Here is a 17583-nt window from a genome sequence, read left to right on the forward strand (position 1 = left end):
TTTATTAAAATGAAGGGAAACAAAATATAACTGTCTTATTGTGGTTTGGGGAACTTGAATCACAATCATCCATTCACACAATGCAACAACATAATGAAGGTTCTTGGCAATTTCTGACTTTCCCAACACACTCAGATTTTAGACTATTTAAAGTTTGCTTTTTGCTATTAGCAATATCACTCAACTTTTGGACAGTTTCTTAAAAGTGGTAGGTGTCGCAGAGTGTGAACAATGTGCTTGCAATTAAGAGATTGTTCAAGGTTATTGATGTCCGTCGACCATTTTCTAACATGCCAAGCAGAAAATCATAGGAGCTAATGGAATGTCTAATAAATAAAGAAATGCAATAATCTACCTCACTGTGCACAACAAGTTTTGTTTGAGAAAAGTCAAACAGCCTATTTTAATATAAGATTTACTGACTGGCTGTGGAAGTGTCTCTGAAAGAATGAGTGTCTTTCTGGGCGAGTTGCCCAAACAAAGCCTATGTGTGGGGAAACAGTGGTTTGATGAGCACCAAACCACTTTGTCTGCCTTCATCAGACAAAATTGAGCTGAGTTGACAAATTCATAGATCCCAAGACTTTCTCCAAAATAGCTTTGAGCACATTTAGATTTGCTTAATCGTATTCATTTAGCACTTAGCAACCTCACACATAATTAACAAAGTGCTTGCGCACCTTGTTAACAGATTAAATTTGTCAACTGTGATGAAGACAAAATCATTAGTGCTCATGCAAACATTCTCTGCCTTGGCAAGATCCATTTTCACTCAAATAAACACGTGAAAACATGGTATTAGTCACTGGTAGCAATGGTGATTTCTCCCAAAATCTCCTCATCTTCCATAAATATCTGCACAGTCTGTGATCTATAGACAGTTCAAAAGCTTGAGGTTACTTTATTATTTGTATTAACCCTCTTTATTCACTGAAATGGAGGAACAGACATGTTACAGTGTAACAAACATGAAAACAAAAAATAAAGCTCACTTATCTCGTCTTTTTGAATGGAGCATGGAAGAAAATTCCTCAGAACATGTTTGAATTTCACAACCAACTAGGATTCTGCCCTCATAATGTTGCTCGCCTCCAACAACACATTTGAAGCTGATGGTGAAATTTCTCCGAACTTGAATTGAAATAGAAGTATTATTAAATATGTAAATGTGTCCATTTTAATCTGAACATTACTTATATAGCATGTATTCACTGAATGAACTGTAAATTGCTGTCTTACATCTTTGGGAGCAATTAGTACCCAATAATCTTTGACGAGACATGAACATGTGGAAAAGTGGACTGAATAGCCAACCTTGCACTTACATGACAACCGGTTATACCACTTGCTTTCAAAAAGTTCCTTAAAGAATTTGAGATGATTAATTAACTTCCTCATGAAAATAATAGCTCAATAATTGCTGATTTACAAAAGGTGATTTTCTTGACCTTTAGCCATTACAACCTGAACAGTTGTGTCAGACTTCAGCAATTTCTGAAGATTCTTGAGAAATTCAGTGAAATTGCTGTAGCCTCTGTTCCCATATGATGACAATTTAATCTGTTCAGTATTCTTTGAGTAAGTGAAAACTTGTTCCAATTTTGACCTACAAGGCCTGAATGCTTTTGAAATAGGAATTTGGAAGTTAAAAAATGTTTACCTTTGGGTGAGGTTGCATGTTAAATCCAAAGATATTCCTTCCAATTATATATGTAGACATTATCTTGGAGTCCATCCCTCCCATTAAAATATTTCCTACATGCCGTACTCGACACCGAGTAAAGGTATATTGGATTTGTTTTTGGGTGCCTTACCAATTCTGTAGTTTGACATTGAAAATGCCTGTATGTGCATGCAAATGTGGAAAATCTCTTCAATGTTTGGAGAACTGAGTCACGTCGTTCCTTGCTGTGACGCACATTCTTACATTGACTGAAAGTGTGTTTTTTTTCTAACACGGAAGACATTGAAACCGGTTCGGTTCATTTCAGCAAATTCCTAATTAACTTTGCCTCCTTCATATTTTTGTTGGTAATAACACTGTTATTTGCTTGATGCTGCAAAATGATTGAACATGTAATTTTCATGGATGAGAAAAAGCAGCCCAATCTCCTCAATCTCCAAGCTACAGAAATGTATTATCATCGATTTATGAATACATTGGTTAAGAATCAGATCTAATTTCTGCAGTTTTTTGGGGGGGAAGTGCACCTTACAAACCTTGATTTTTGATACCACATTAAAGCGTCAGATGAAAAAGTGAGGCGATCAAAACCACCCTGTGAAAATATTACTGGGCAGAGAGCAAAGCGCTCATCAGCAAATCTGTCACAGAGGCCGAGGTGCCTTGAAATGCACATTCAGAGCCTGAGAAAAACCACTCGTGCTTGAAAACAAAACAAATGTCATCGAGTGCAGGAGGTTGAGCATGTGAGAGAGGGCCGGATAACTCAACTCACCTCAGTTTTTACTCGGAATATCTTGTGTTAACCAGCTTCCAGTGTGTGTTGTTTACAGCCATCCTAAAAGATTTCTCAGCATGTGCTGCATTTCAATCATTTTTTTGAATCAGAGGACCATCAATGCACTGGTAATTCCATGATGTCTTGACTTGAAGCCGTGTACTGATGACACTGTGTGTCACGGTTTTACTTCACAGGGGCACTCACATCTTAGCTTTAATTCGACGATGATGAGCTCAATCTCAAAATAGCAAAAACTGAAGCCGTTGCGTTGTTTGTATTTTTATGAAAAGTGAATATAGTTACTTACCAGGATCATGAGGTTGATTGCCTTGCTTTTCTCCTGTTAGACACACTAAATGTCTCAATACTTCTCAATGAATTACAAAGTGATGGTGAGAGACTAATTGGATGCTCTAGTTTTATAGTGGATTTGAACAAAGGTCCCTTATTAAATGTTGAGTTTCTTATGCTTTCAAAGTTGTAAATGCAAGCTTCATTTACTGTTTTACCTGAAACAGCTTGAGTGGGAAGTACAGGCTGCCCCTTCAAAAACAAATGCGTAGACCTCTTGTTAAACACCACTGATGGGACAGGAGGAGTAAGTAAGTTCAGTGCTGGACAATGCTGTTGTAGCCATCTAACTTTGAGTGGGAAACAATTCACTGTGTGGTTAAAAACCAGTCTTGCACTAAAACCCAGGACCAGACGACAGATGGCATTTGATGGCAGCTTTCTCTCTCGGAGAACACCGAGCTGACGGAGCAGTTTTCTCAAATGCTCTTGTCACATTCCACGTGCGAGTCCTCGGATTTTGCATTTTCACTTTAAATAATTGAGTCGGTATTCTTGCCTTGGATTATCTCTGAAGCACCAGCTTGCCCCTCTCAGGAACGAAGTCCTCGGAGGAAGCCTCAGGCTGGGCATTACATCTGTCTCTGCACTTACCTGTGACAATGGTCCCCAGTGAAAGGTAATTTGCCAGGGCAACACTTATAGCAGCTGCATCATCTGTACACATACGAACTTAAGGCCCAAAAGCAAAAGAATGTGCATCAGCAGACTGCCAGACCACCTGCTTATGTGTGTGCAGGCGAATCCACAAGCATATCGTAGAGAATGTGACTTTAGATGGCAGCATTGACCAACCTTGAGGCAGAAAACCAGTATACCATCCATACATGCCCAGATCAGGTCCAAGAGTGACACAATTAAGATCAGCGGGGTAGACTGAAGCAAGATTCCTGAGAATGATTCTTGGAGTGTAGTTCTTCAACCTCGCCTGCCATGCTGTGCAGCTCGTTCGACAGAAGAAGAAAAAAGGGTAATTGCGTGCCAAAACTCTTTATGCTCATTGGTCACTCAAATGTAACTTCCTTGCATGTTGGCAGGAGAGCTGCAGTGCCCTGTGTGTAAAAATGGATCGTTTTGGCTCTGAAAAAATAACCTGAATGGAACAATATGAATGACTGACACTGACATTGTAATGCAGAGAAACTAACTTCCCAAGTCCACTCTGGTTTCGTTTGTAGTTTCAAGGAAACAATCACAAACCTGTGAAATTACAATACATTGTCTTTTTGCTTTATGCAGTAACTCCAGGAGCTTTATTCAGGCTCATGTAATACACCTTACATGTAATCAGCACAAGAAGGGTGTTGATTTCTGACATGATAATTTATCAGCTTGAAGTATCATTATAATTTTTTTTCCACTGTAATGGATTTAAAGCACTGGGAGCTCGAACTGGAAGTGTACACCCTGGAGAGGTTGTCAATCCAGCATTGGTATAACTCAAAGAGGCTGTCGATTAGTCATTCACACATTCACACCTATGAACACTTTAGCCAGCAATCAACTTAGTCTTTCATACATATTCTTGCATTACAGGTGAATGTGTCTTACCTTGAGAAACCCTACATACACTCAGGAGAACATGCAACAACCACACAGAAAAGCCATGAGCCCTGAATCCAACCAAGGGTTTGTGTGCTGTGTGGCCCTCATGTTCCACTCTCCGATCTTCACACACGTGTTTGGTAATACAGCAATTTCATCAGTGGTCAAAGTGTGCAAAGTGTGCTTTGCACATTGATTTAAGTGGGTATTTGTGGGGAGCAACGGTATTTTGGTTTGAGTAATATGCAGGTTTTTAGCAGAGCAAGCTATGAGCCTGCTCCCAACCCAGAGGGCCAGGGGATCACTCATTGTCTGGTCTCCACCTTTCCACCTGTGGCCTGCCCTACCTGGGCGATAATACACCAGCCGACATAGCTCTCGTGATCTTTGAGACACAAGCGATCCCATCATGGCAAGGTAGAGTTCCAACTGGGGGAGGCTGTGAGGTAAAAGTGCTTTTTTATTGCACTGCAAAGTCTGCCCATTTGGTTTTTGTTTTAAACCAGAAAAGAAATGAAGATGAATGTGAAGAGGCATTGTTTCAGTCTGCCATTCCAATGATCCCGATCTCACAGAGATATGGAGCAATTAGATAAACAGTTGAATGCACATCTAAATGCAGCCATATGTAAATGTCTCCGCAAATGTTCATACAGATGTGAATGCAGAAGCATGTGCACATCCACAGTGAGTAGTAGTGATAGAAAATTGGCTTTGCAGTTCTCTGTCACAAAAGAAACATATGTTTGAATAATCAACATCCAAATGCTATGTGATGCAGACAGAACACAGCCTGTATTGCCCAAAAGCTTTTGTTGCAGGTACATTAAAGTTGCTAATTATTACATGAGGCAGCAAGGTTGCCAGTAGACTTCACATAGTATGTGCAAGAGAGCCAAAATGATTATCATTTAATGAGGCATTTGTATTACATTTCTCAGGCTCCTGCTATCCTTGGAAGAATCATAGGTCTTCACATTCACGGAAATGTAACTTTGTTGTAGAACATATAAAAAATGCATAGGCTGCCACTGAACATGCAATTTTCTTCCATGTTATGGTACATCATTTTGGTCCATTTGATTTAGATAAGATAAGATAAGATAACGTCATTCAAGGTTGTCAATGTTGTGTTTATAATACTTAACTTTGGCAATGTTTTTGCCTGCATACTTCTCTACATTATCTTTGCGATTTAGTTCTGCACTTTGTGGTGAGATCCTCGCCACCAGTTCGACTGAGGCATGGTGGGAAATTAATTGTGAGGAAACAATGGGCCCCGATGCCTCAATACAGAGTGCTACACTTCTCCATCAATTACCTTTATTTGCTTTTTTGCCACTCAACAGATCAAACAGCACACTGTTCACTCAGCGCACATCCTCACTACTGACTATACTTCAACACGCCATGCTTTGAAATTCTTTTTTTGTGCTGCACTACATATAATGGATATTTTGAGAGTGACTTCTGCAAACATGTTGTGTCAAATCAGTTATTCATCTCCTGTACATATATCATTCCCCACCACATTTGAAAAAAAGAATAAAATTAAGCGCAACTAAACTAATATAGGAATGGAATCAATTGCCAGATGAAATTGTTTACAACAAAAAGCATTAAATGTTATGAATCTGCTTTACTTTCATTAAGAGACATGATCCTGAGGGAGCTCGTGGTCCAAATGCCTCATGGGAAAAACCCATCACGAGGCTGCACACAACAACAGTCGATGACTTTCCAAGTGGTCCTTCATGGTCTCAGATAATCCACTTGACTGTTTATGCACTTGCCAGTAGGATGAACAGTCACAGCCAGTGTGTCTGCATTTAGATCCCGCTTAGATAGCTTTGCTTGCTGCTGTATGCCTTTACTCCAGTTGTGTATACAGTTTCAGCTAAAGTCTTTCAGTCCTTGTTTAGTACATTCTGATGTGGCTTAGGAACCTGACATCTACACATTCACTTGTTTGGGTAGCTCCTTTGGATATGTATTTCTAGTGAACTGAATCTGGCCTTGTTGATAATTCTGTTAGCATCACCTTCTTATTTTACACAGGAAAAAGGGCACACAATTGTGATAAAACTCCTCACACAAACCAACATATCTTGACACCTAGTCCAATGTTTATTTTACATTCAACTGAAGTGTATTTTCTTCACTGGGTGATTGGAAGGTCACCCACACTGACCTGCCATTGTTGGTCTTCAGCTACTTCATTCAATTCAATTAAGCTCTTGAGTGAACGACTATTGAATCTGAAACTTGTCATGTCGGAGGGTCTATTTACTCCTCAAATGCAGTTTTTTTTTCACTTACACAAATTGGCTGGGCTCAGAGAGCACTTACTGAAACAGTTGACGCCCCACTGACACAAAGCGTAACCTCCAATTCTCAAAGATTGTGTTGCTTTCGCTTATTGCTTCAAAGTTGCAGTTGGAAGGAATTTCAGCACTGAAATTGAGTGACGGTGAAGAAACTGCTGAATCATTTTAAGTAATGATTTGTTTCATGAGTGTCATGACTCCCAGTCCGTATTCTCCTGGGATTTGGTAGTTTTATTTTTGAGAGTCGTCCCTAACATCAATCCAACTACATCATCTCTCCATGAATGCCCATGCCTGACAACACTTATTATTTAAAATATATAGATATACAGTATCCTTATACACAAAACCTACCAACACACAGCAAAGAATGAAGTACTAATATACAGAGTTGAAAAGAAATGAATTACAATTACTCACGTTACTGTAATTGAGTAGTTTTTTGTGTACTTGTACTGTTTAAAACCGTTTTGAGTTAAAGTACTTTGAATTGAGAATGTATTAATTAACATATCCCAATAGGAATACCATAGTAAGAGGAGATTATAGTTAACTCCACTCAGCTTAACATTTCCTTAAATACATGACCCAGGTTTCTCAATAAAGAGATAGGCTCTTCCCCCAGGATCTTACCAAAAATAAAACATATCAACTTCATATTTAGTTAAATTGGGTGTATATTTGAAATTCAGTCATCTTTAATGTGTTGTCTTCATTTCTTTGTAGGCTTTTTGGAAAGAAAAAGGTTTCTCTGGGGAAATCATAGCAGGAGCCTCCACTGACTGTCCATTCTGTATCACCTTTGACGCCACCAGCCCTCGAGGAAACGCTGCTCTGGTGGGCTTTATTGCCGGGCAACAGGCTTCTCACTGGGGTCCCAAAGAGGTAATGACCGACACAATTTTATCCATCTAATTTTTAATTGAATCTAGAGTCTGCGTTCTCAACTTGAATGCACCCCATACGTGGGAAATTAGTTCTTCTAAATGTGATTCATTATAACCCAATAAAATTTATCTTGCAGACAATTGGATAATCTGCAAATAATTCCTCATAGCCGACCGCTATCTTGAGCGAATTGTTATGAGAGCATTTCAATTGATAGAGAGAGACACTTTGCTTTGCAAGAAGGGGTACTGGTTGCTCGTGGGCATCTCAGCGCCTCCTGATCTTTAAAACAACCGTGTCACAGTTTAGTCATAACTGCAGCTTCAGTCATTGGCACACATTGAACAATGCTTTATGTGATCCCACTACACAGTGAATTAAAGATTACAGCTGGACCTATGATTTACAGGAGTTGTGAACACAATAGCTTCATAGTGTTCCTTACTCAAATGTTATTGCTCCGAGGCAGCATTATAAAAATTACATTCAAGACTGTGTACCACCTGAGCTCCTAAACAGCCTGAATATGGATTCACAACAGTAGGGTGCTGCTTCCAGCTGCCAGGAACTGATACGTTCGTGAATAAGAGGGCAGTTGTTCAGTTTTACAGGAAAAAAAAAAACTATAGTATCTGTTCTGTTATTCACAATATTTTAGCGAAATTGTTACTTTGGTAAGTCTGCACTGCCAGCGTTGAGGATTAAATGTCTCATTTACATGAACCCTGAATGAAGTGATGAAATTGACATTTCTATGCAGGACAACCATCAAGCTTAGGCCCCGTTTACATACAAACACACAAAGATGCATTGTTTGTCTGTTTCATTTCAGTAAAGTTTTGCAATGTTTTGAAAACCATGTCTGTTTCCATCAAACTGGCAGAAACAATATGGTTTTTATATAGGGGTTTGTTTTTGTTATCTACACATGTGTAGCTAATCATAGACATTACATTAGCAATGGAGGGTATCCAGAACTTTGTATGAACAGACGACTATTATGGATTGCTATTACGAGTGACTTTCGACTCTATAACTGCCAAGTCCCAGAAGAATCTGGACTGGGAGCCATGACATGCTGGATTTATTGTTATTGTCCATCTACTTGCACATGTGCAGAAGAACTATTTGCTACGGCTGTGGTGTGCATGTGCAGTGGCAGAGTTTCTGCCATTTACACGGAGACGGACTTGCATTTTCCAAAAGCTTCACATCGGGAGCCGTTTTCAAAAAGTCGTGTTTTCAGTGGCTCTAAGCACCATTGGACACCCGAAATACCACAAAAGTTTTGTGTTTTCACTTGAAAAGATTGTGTAAACAGAGCCTGTCTCACTGACTCGTCTCTCTCTGACACACTTCGAACATTGGGGAAGTGCACATCAAACCAAAGCCACTTCATCTTTGGTCATCATACTTGATTGTTAATTTATTTTTTTGTGGTTTTGAATGAATGCAGGATTGATTTCCCTTTTTGCGTGTGAAGCCAGATGCATTCAATTCTGTTGTAGCTGAGTATCTCTGCTGAAAGCTCCCACATTTTTTACACCGCTCCCTTATCCCTATGTTTCATCTGAGTTAACACTTCATTAATTACCAGTTCTTTCCAAAGAAAGAAAAAATACTCCAGTCCATCTTTTGTGTTGATTTGGCTTTCCAATCATGATCCTACCCATAGTTGCCGTCCTCTTGCTGGGCAAAGCTGCACACGGTGCTAAATAATTTACCTCCACTGCTATAAAGAGAAAAAAACATGGTGGAGCATGGACTTACAGGTTACGAGTTGGTGTGGTTTGTGCAAGAAATATGGATTATGAGTGAATAATTCACAATAATATGGCCCACATTATAGTACTTTTTTGTTGGTTATCGTTGTATGTTGCTCCTGTAAACAATGGCAGGCGCTATAGCTCTCTACTCTAAGCAGTGTAGTGGAGACCTTCAGTTTCCTACTGCAAAGGGGAATCCTGAAACCATAAAAGTGACATGAAGATAAAGAATCTTAGATAATTCTTGCAAACTCTGTCAACGTGTTTTATGGTGATTTGTCCTTTTGTTCCTGAGGCCTCAGCTGCTTTGTGCATAACTCACCATGTGTGCCATCATAACTGGGAGCCTGAGTTATTTAAATTGACTTTGTTACTTGTGTCCGGTCTGGATTGGTTTCTCAGATTTGCATCCATAATTCAGCAGCATGCTGTTGGAGTTTGGAGTAATGAGCAATGGAAGTACCAAGATTGGAGAGATGCGTTTTGTTTTTCTGTTTGCAGGCTGGAGAGAGAAGAAAGGCAGTGCTTTACAGTCTGGTCAAATACCTTGGTCCTGAGGCTGCATCTTTCATCCACTATGAAGAGAAAGTAAGTACCTCAGTGGCAGGTGTGCGGTGTAATAATACAGTATATGTGGTTTAAGGCAGAATTTGACTGTGTGAAAATTTACAGTCCAATTTCTTATCCTTTATTCCAAAGAGGAAACTTATTTTGTGCAGCGAAAGTCTGTTGGCTCAGCTGAAAAGATTATGTTTCAACTGAAAGGAAGTTGATCTTATTTTAGGGAAATTCAATTTACTATTATAACAAAGACCTATCCTAGAAAAGTAAAATCCAGTTTAAATTTTTTTTTGTTTTTTTTAAACAGGATGTCAAACACGATTTAGTTCAGGGGCCACATACAGCTCAATTTCATCTCGAGTGTACCAGGCTGGTAAAATAGTGCCATAATAACAGTGTGGCACCAAGTATACATTTTGAAAATGTCTATATTTTCTCAAAACCAGACAAAAAAAAAATCTAAATGTAGTGCAATCTTTGCATAAAACCAGTTTCATTTATTTGTTGTGGTGCAAAATACATTGAAATACCCCCCCCCCCCCCCCCAAAAAAAAAAAAATCTCTTCAATGACTATTTCATTTTGCATCATTTTGCATGCATGTTTATACAAACTCTGGATGGTGACGCTAGTTTGCTACCAATGAGGGAGTTGTCAAGGCAATTTGAAATGTTTGCGTTTACACAGCAATGTCTTGAAAATTATTTTTTTTGACACGGAAACGGCAGAAAAGCTGAAAACCAAGTCGTTTTCATATCCAGCCACTCGTGGGTGCTGCAATTAAATCACACACACATGCACGCAGAGAACAATATGCTATAAACAACAATGGCCAGTACATGGACACTCGATTGGGCAGATGACAGAGTTGGATCATCATTACAGGTGACTGGCAACTAAAAAACTATCAAGTCCCAGGAGAATATAGACCATGACACTCTGGAGGCCACCATTGTTGTTATTGTCCATCTACTCATGTATGGTGCAGAAGAACAATTTACTCTGGCCATGGTGCACCATGTGGCGTTTCCACTGTTTACGCGGAGACAGTCGGACCGTTTTTGAAAATTTACACTGTGGCAATCATTTTCAAAAAGACGCATTTTCAGTGCCTCCGACCACAGTTGTCTGCAAAAGAAATATTTTGCATTTTCACTTGAAAACAATGTCATGTAAACGGGCCCTCAGTGTTGTGTTGTGTCTGCTTCTCTTACAAAATGCCTTATGTTAGCTGGTATAGAGCTGTGCATTTGCCTGCAATTAGTTCAAGTAAAACAAAAGAAACCTTCAGTTTGAAAATGTGTGAAAAATGTCATCAACATGTATCAAACTGAAGTATTGACACTATTTGAAAGACTGCGTGAGCAAAATGGTGCAGCATTTCAAGGATAACCTCCCCGACTATTAAATCTGGATGAAGAGATTTCATGTCATTTGCAAACAGGTTTCATAAATCATAGAATCCTAATAAAGGTATGCGTGCGAGTGACATGGCCACACGCATATGGGATTGGCCATGAGCCTCTGACCCGATTGGCATTGCACAAAGCCGACCTGCTTCATTTATAATTACAAGGCTAGGGTTAGCCTGAGCCTATTCCAGGTGAACTGTGGCAACATAGAACACTCTTTGTGAATCAAACTCTATATTCTGTGTAATAAAGAGGAGTGTGATTATTGAGTTTATCTGAATACATTGGAGAAAAAGGAAATGATGTCCATGAGGATACAGCAATCACTCGCTGTAATGCATTGCTGTATATTTACAGTGGATTTACAGTACCTTGCTGCATTTTAAAATAATTGTACAATACGGTTAAATAGTCATACCTCACATGTAAATTACAATTAAACTGTAATTTAACAGCATAAAACAGTATTTTCCGTCAAGCAGTGGAGACGTGTGCTGACATCCCTTCTCAAGTCCAGTCATTATCCATCAGCATCTTACAGATCATTGCGGGCCAATGTTTCCATTTTCATGACAGCTCTTCATAATTGATCAAACTCCTCAAACCACTACTTCTTTAGTGACAAATTGTAGCCTAACTGGCTCTTCCTGAACTTGACTTTGAAATGCACAGCCAGCTCCTTCATATGAATCCAGCCAGAGAAGTCCAGGTGGATTTCAACAGAGCAGGTAAAGTAAAGTTCTACTTATCTCCTGAGATTGGTAGTGTCCAGTGTTATTTTGTCCAGTTGATTGTTGAACTGTTGACATTTGACATGTTTCATTAGGTCAGTTTCTTTCTCTCCTTTCTTTAGTCTTTCATATTTTTATATTTTTCCACACGTTGTGTTGTTAATTTTATGTATTTATGTTTTTACAGCCACTTGTCATCGGTGACGTGAGGAAACCAGCCGAATGCTGCTGTCAACTATTCACTGTTCAATCTTTCTTCCTTCTCTACTGTTCAACTGTTCTTGTTCACATGTAAAATACTTGTTCTCAAGTGAGACTGTTCTAGGTGGTATTTTAAATCAGCGTCTGGGGTTATGTTCTGAGTTCAGTAAAGCCTGTCAGTAATGATTGTATTGGAGACAGTTTCTTCCAAATGTGGTATTGCAATATCTTGTCATTTTTATAATACAAATGTTCTAAAAGGTGACCAATTGTACACCGTCCGCTGTACAGATGATCACTTTGTAATAAACTACAGCAAAGGAATATATTCTCTTGCGTGTCATGCCAGGGCTCTCAAACGTATTACTTAAAGGTCTTTCTCTGTGTTTTATTCAGTGTCAGAGGCTAGGAAAGATTGGCATGAACAATACAATTATGTAATCATTATGTCTCTTCATGAGCCGGGATGCATAGAAACCCTATGTTGATGCTAGAAACTGAGGCAAACACAGCTGAGACCGTTTGTTATTAAGTGAAAGAAGTTATCAATTGAATACGTTTGAAGTGAGCGCTCTGTACTGTTGGTTCTGGGAAACGGCGTGAGAGTGAGTGCTCTGCTCTGAGTTCTGGTTCTTCGTTCTTGTAAACAGCGTCAGAGTGAGCTCTGATGCTGTTTTGCTCCTGCTGTCACATATTGTCACTATAATCCAAAATATGGTAATATACCATTAAATTACTGTCAAATCCTGCTGCCAGTGTTTTACTGTTGTTTTAAAGTGAAATTTGTTACAATGTCTACACAATTGTATCGTTGGTGAACAATGAGACTTTAACCATTTAAAACCTTAAAGGCACATTGTTTTTAGCGGATTCATTGCTACACACTTGAGCACTGCTCTATTTAATAATTATTAATTTTCGGCTCTCCCAGCCTGTCGAACAGTGGACTTTTGCCACCGAAGGACAAGATAACATTTTGCAGGAGACCCTCAACTATTAAATGGCTTAAGCCCCACAGCAAAAAATAAGACATTTTACTTTTTCCTTTGACTCGAAGCCAAGAATTGAGCTTCAACTGATGAAGGATAATACTGAACATGACCCTCTCCAGTTTACAATATGACTGTCTTGGTTTGAGCACTTGTAATAGCAGTGTATTCAATCTGTCAACCTCCCTGGCGTTGGAGCAGGAGGTAAAGCTCACCGCTGTTAAGACAGGGTTCATCATGTCTCCAGGAAATAGAGGATCTGCAGCAATCAAGATTTCTTCTTGGGCTGCACAGCATGCAGCATCACAAACCTTTTCAACACACAGTACATATCACAAAAGACTGGCTGAGCGGCATTAGATAGAGTTTTGCTGAATGTGCATCCAAGATCAGCTGATAACAGCCATAGCATTTTCAAAAAGTTGTGTTTTTCCCCGCTTCCGCGAAGTAGAAAATAGTTCTTCTCCACATGCGTGAGGAGATAGTCAATAACAACAATGGCGGCCTCCGGAGTGGCATGACTCCCAGTCCACATTCTCCTGGAACTTGGTAGTTTTATAGTCATACTAATGTCCATGGTCTCGCCATTGTTGTTTGTAGTTTATTGTTCTCTGCTATGTGTGTCTGGTTTAATATTTTTATCAAAACAAACACCAGCCCCCACGAGTGGAACAACATAAAACTATATAGTATTCACTGTGTCTGCAGTTTCCGTGTAAACACACATTGTTTTCAAAATGTTGCTGTGTAAATTTGAAGCTTTTCTGACATGTAAACACTAAAATAATGCGTTTTCACTTGAAGTGTTGCCTCAGTGGTATGATATAATTTCTTAAACTTTAATAGCTGTACTGATTTTGTGAGATGCATTAAGGAATGCAGTATTATTTCCATCAACTAACTAAAGAATTTATACTGAAAGAAAGAACATCTTAATTCTTTTCTTTAGAGTTTATTTTTCAGCCAAATCCAAAAAGTCTGTGTCAACATGAGCCACTGATGATCAATCAGTACTTCTTTTTCAACTGGAGATTGGAGGCGCCTTCCGCTTGTTGTGTACACAGATTACAGTTGCATACTAAACAGAAAGTGATGTTCAAAATTATTCATGTTCCTTGTTTACATAAAGAATTAATTTAAAAAAGAATTAATAAAAGAGAAGCTGGAAATCCAAGGGACCACAATAAAATTAATGCTACATGTTCTGTCAACAATGTAGCTTTAATTCGTCAGCACTGTTGCTCCCTAAACATCGAGCTGACTGCTGCTGTGTTTTAAAAGGATGTTCCCCTTGGGTCTCTTTGTCAACAAAGCAAAATCACGATGTCTCCCTGAATATCTGCCTCAAGTTTTCTCAGGGCAATTTCCCACCGCATGGTGTACTGTTAAAAGGCAGCAGAGGGACTGGAATCGTGTACCTGCATACCGATGTACTCTATAAATCTGTCATTCTCAAACAGGGCTGGAAGTTCCTCGAGGGGGGTACTCTTGCAGGAGCCGTAGGGGATGGGGGTGTGGAAAGATTAGTTGGACTAATCTGAAAATATAGAAATTACAATTTAATTTAAAAAGAAAAATACTTTGTGGAACTGAACAGTTTTGGGTAGGAAAATTGACAGTTAATTAAAAAAGTGGATTGGAAGCAGAAGAAATAAAAAGAATGTACGAGTGATGGAAATACCCAAGAAACGGTCAAAAAAGGAATAAATGGTTTTAATGAACCTACGCAAAGCGCAGCTAACAGATGACAGTGTTTGTTCAGTCTGTAAATTAATTAAAAAAATTTGTCAGTTACCACAATTAATAGGCATTGTTCGGAGTAGTTAATTTCAAGTGGTGGATGAAAAGACTAAGTGCAAAGCTAATAGACTCGACGAAATGTGGTTAAATGTAATTGCAGATTGTAATTTATAGGATGTAATGGCAGTATGAAAGTCATTTTATTTTCAGAGCTCATTCCAGAGTTATTCCAGGGATTCATTGCAATGTATTCCATATACATGAGAGCACACATCAGAGAGACTTGGCTGCCTGTGACTGCTTCACCAGGTCACCTTTCCTTTCTTGGACGCTGATAAGTGGTGATCAGGAGAACCCTACAAGAGCTGCAGACCTACAGATGCTCTAACTGCATATGTTTACACAACGTTTCAAGTGAAAATGCATGTCTTTTGTGGTTTTTTTGGGTTGTTTTTATTTTTTTGCGTCAGTAAAGTTTTGTTTATGCTGCTATCTTTAGGGACGTTTTCGTATTGAACCCACACACATATGCGTGTAACAATACATTATAAACATTAACAATGGTGAGAACACAGACATTCTTATAGACAGACAACAAAGTTGGATTGTTATTACAGTGATTCAACTGTAAGACTGCCAAGTCCCAGGAGTCATGACATTTTACTCTGGTCTCCTTCGCAATGCGAAGTAGCACCATTTCTGCCGTCTTCCCAGAAATGGGGCAAGTTATTCAATATCAGTGGATGTAAACACCATAAACGGGCACCCAAAAAGCAACGAAAGTCTTGCCTTTTTACTTGAAATCATTGTTGTGTAAACAAGGTCTGAAATTATTCGACGTATTAGTGGTACAATGATTGAGTTGAAAACATGGGACTGAGATGTTTTATAGGGAAAAAGATGATTGAGACAGGAGGAAATAACAGATTGTTTATTATCAATTTGACAAATAAAGGTGCATTAAAACAATATTCTTGTTTTTTTTTTGCACTCAATGTTTTAGAAACCTTGGAGTGGTTGTCCTTCAAGTGTTATTTATGTTTGTGGTGGTTTTAGATGCAACACATTTAAACTCCCTGAGTTTAGAATTGAAGCCTTTCCAAAGCCCACTGAGCTTCCTTTTCTTCCAGGGCAGTGTGTTTCTAAGCCCTGTGAGAGATCGCAACCACAAGAGGTCTCAGAAATTGTTTAAAAAGTGTCTATTACTTTCAAAATGTGTTTATGGGTTCAGATAGAGGTAAGAAGCTGTTTTGTTTTAATGAAACACCAAAAAAAACAAAAAAAACTATAGCACCAATTTGTGACCAGTCATGCTAACTACATCGTTTTCTGTGTTTCTGCCATTGCCATGTAAACGGACATCATTTTCAGAACGTTGCTGTGAAAACACAAAACTTTCTTAATACAAAATGCAAAAAAAAAAAAGTTAAAAAGTTAATTTGTCAGATCAATACAGCTGAAAATGAAGAGACAAAAGTCAGATGAGCAAAGAATGTGTTGCCTCGTTAATTTGCCCATTCAAGTATTTAGAAGTTTTTTTGCTTGCTATGTGCTTGGCTAAAATATGAAATTCAAGCAGAACCCAAAGGAGTACCAACACATTTACTAGCACAGGAATTACCACTTTAGTCCCTAATGGCCTGAATTTGGATGCCAAACGTCTCCATTGTCCATCAGAGGAAGCTTGTCTGGACTTGTCTGTGTTTTTGAACAGATTTTGCAGTTTCTATTAATTTTTTATTTCCCAGAGGTAGTTGTTGGTACATACTGTAAATGGACACTTTGCAAATAAGCAGATGGAGATTTTCTCAATTTAGAAAACTCCTGGTTCGTAGCATATGTTGCGCTTTCCCGAGCTGCACTCTTAAGCAGAATCTGCCCTCAGAGCAGCATTAACTGTCTTTTTGCTGAAACAAAGCCTGGCTTCAGCACTGTGCCATGAAATAATAATGTGACATATCATTAAGCTGTTTTGTTTTACAGGACTGGGCAAAGGAGGACTATAATGGCGGCTGCCCTGTTAATGTCATGGCGCCCGGTCTGCTAACGTATTACCACCCCAGCCTGAGGATGCCCTGTGGCAGGTAATCACCCCGCTCATTACAAATACAGCACGACACTGCACCTCTTCTCCCTCACACTCAGACAAGTCGCGTAACCTCCGCGTCCTTACCGCAACACATCATTACGTGGAAGGATGGAGTGCAGTAAACGGCTGCAACGGCTTGAAATATTTCACATAAATCTTTCGGCGAGCTGCATTTAAGAGTAGTTTTTGCATAAATTGCGTCACTGTGCACACGGTGGCAGCACCAGTGGAAACTATGTGTATTTGTGCTGACATTTTCAGCAATTTTCATACCTTTTGAAGCTTTGTCTGAGCCATTAGTCGCTACTTGCACCCAGTGCACACAGATCATTGACATGAGTCGTGGGAGTGATTATACTTTCAGTGATACATAGTAGTCGAGTTCTAAGAGAAATGGCGAGAGTTCATTGGGGGGGGGGGGTTCTCACAGGAAAAATATCCTTTAATCCATTTCTAATGGCCAGTTCAGACAAGCACAAAGCTGAACAAATGAGAACGAGAGGTGGCGTGGGGGTGGGG

General features: G+C 39.2%; 1 protein-coding gene across 1 annotated transcript in view; it reads left to right on the forward strand.

Moving 5' to 3' along the window:
* The window catches only part of LOC308140255 (putative flavin-containing monoamine oxidase A), a gene marked incomplete at both ends in the record, with an annotated part of 87522 nt that overhangs the window by 32001 nt on the left and 37938 nt on the right, over positions 1-17583 (forward strand). The window contains 3 exons of the mRNA XM_080509940.1: positions 7415-7573; positions 9844-9930; positions 16959-17059. Coding sequence (XP_080366066.1) covers positions 7415-7573; positions 9844-9930; positions 16959-17059 — 347 coding nt within the window. The remainder of the gene's footprint in view (positions 1-7414; positions 7574-9843; positions 9931-16958; positions 17060-17583) is intronic.

Source organism: Blennius ocellaris, assembly GCF_963422515.1.
Source record: "Blennius ocellaris genome assembly, chromosome: 15".
NCBI classification, from domain to species: domain Eukaryota; kingdom Metazoa; phylum Chordata; class Actinopteri; order Blenniiformes; family Blenniidae; genus Blennius; species Blennius ocellaris.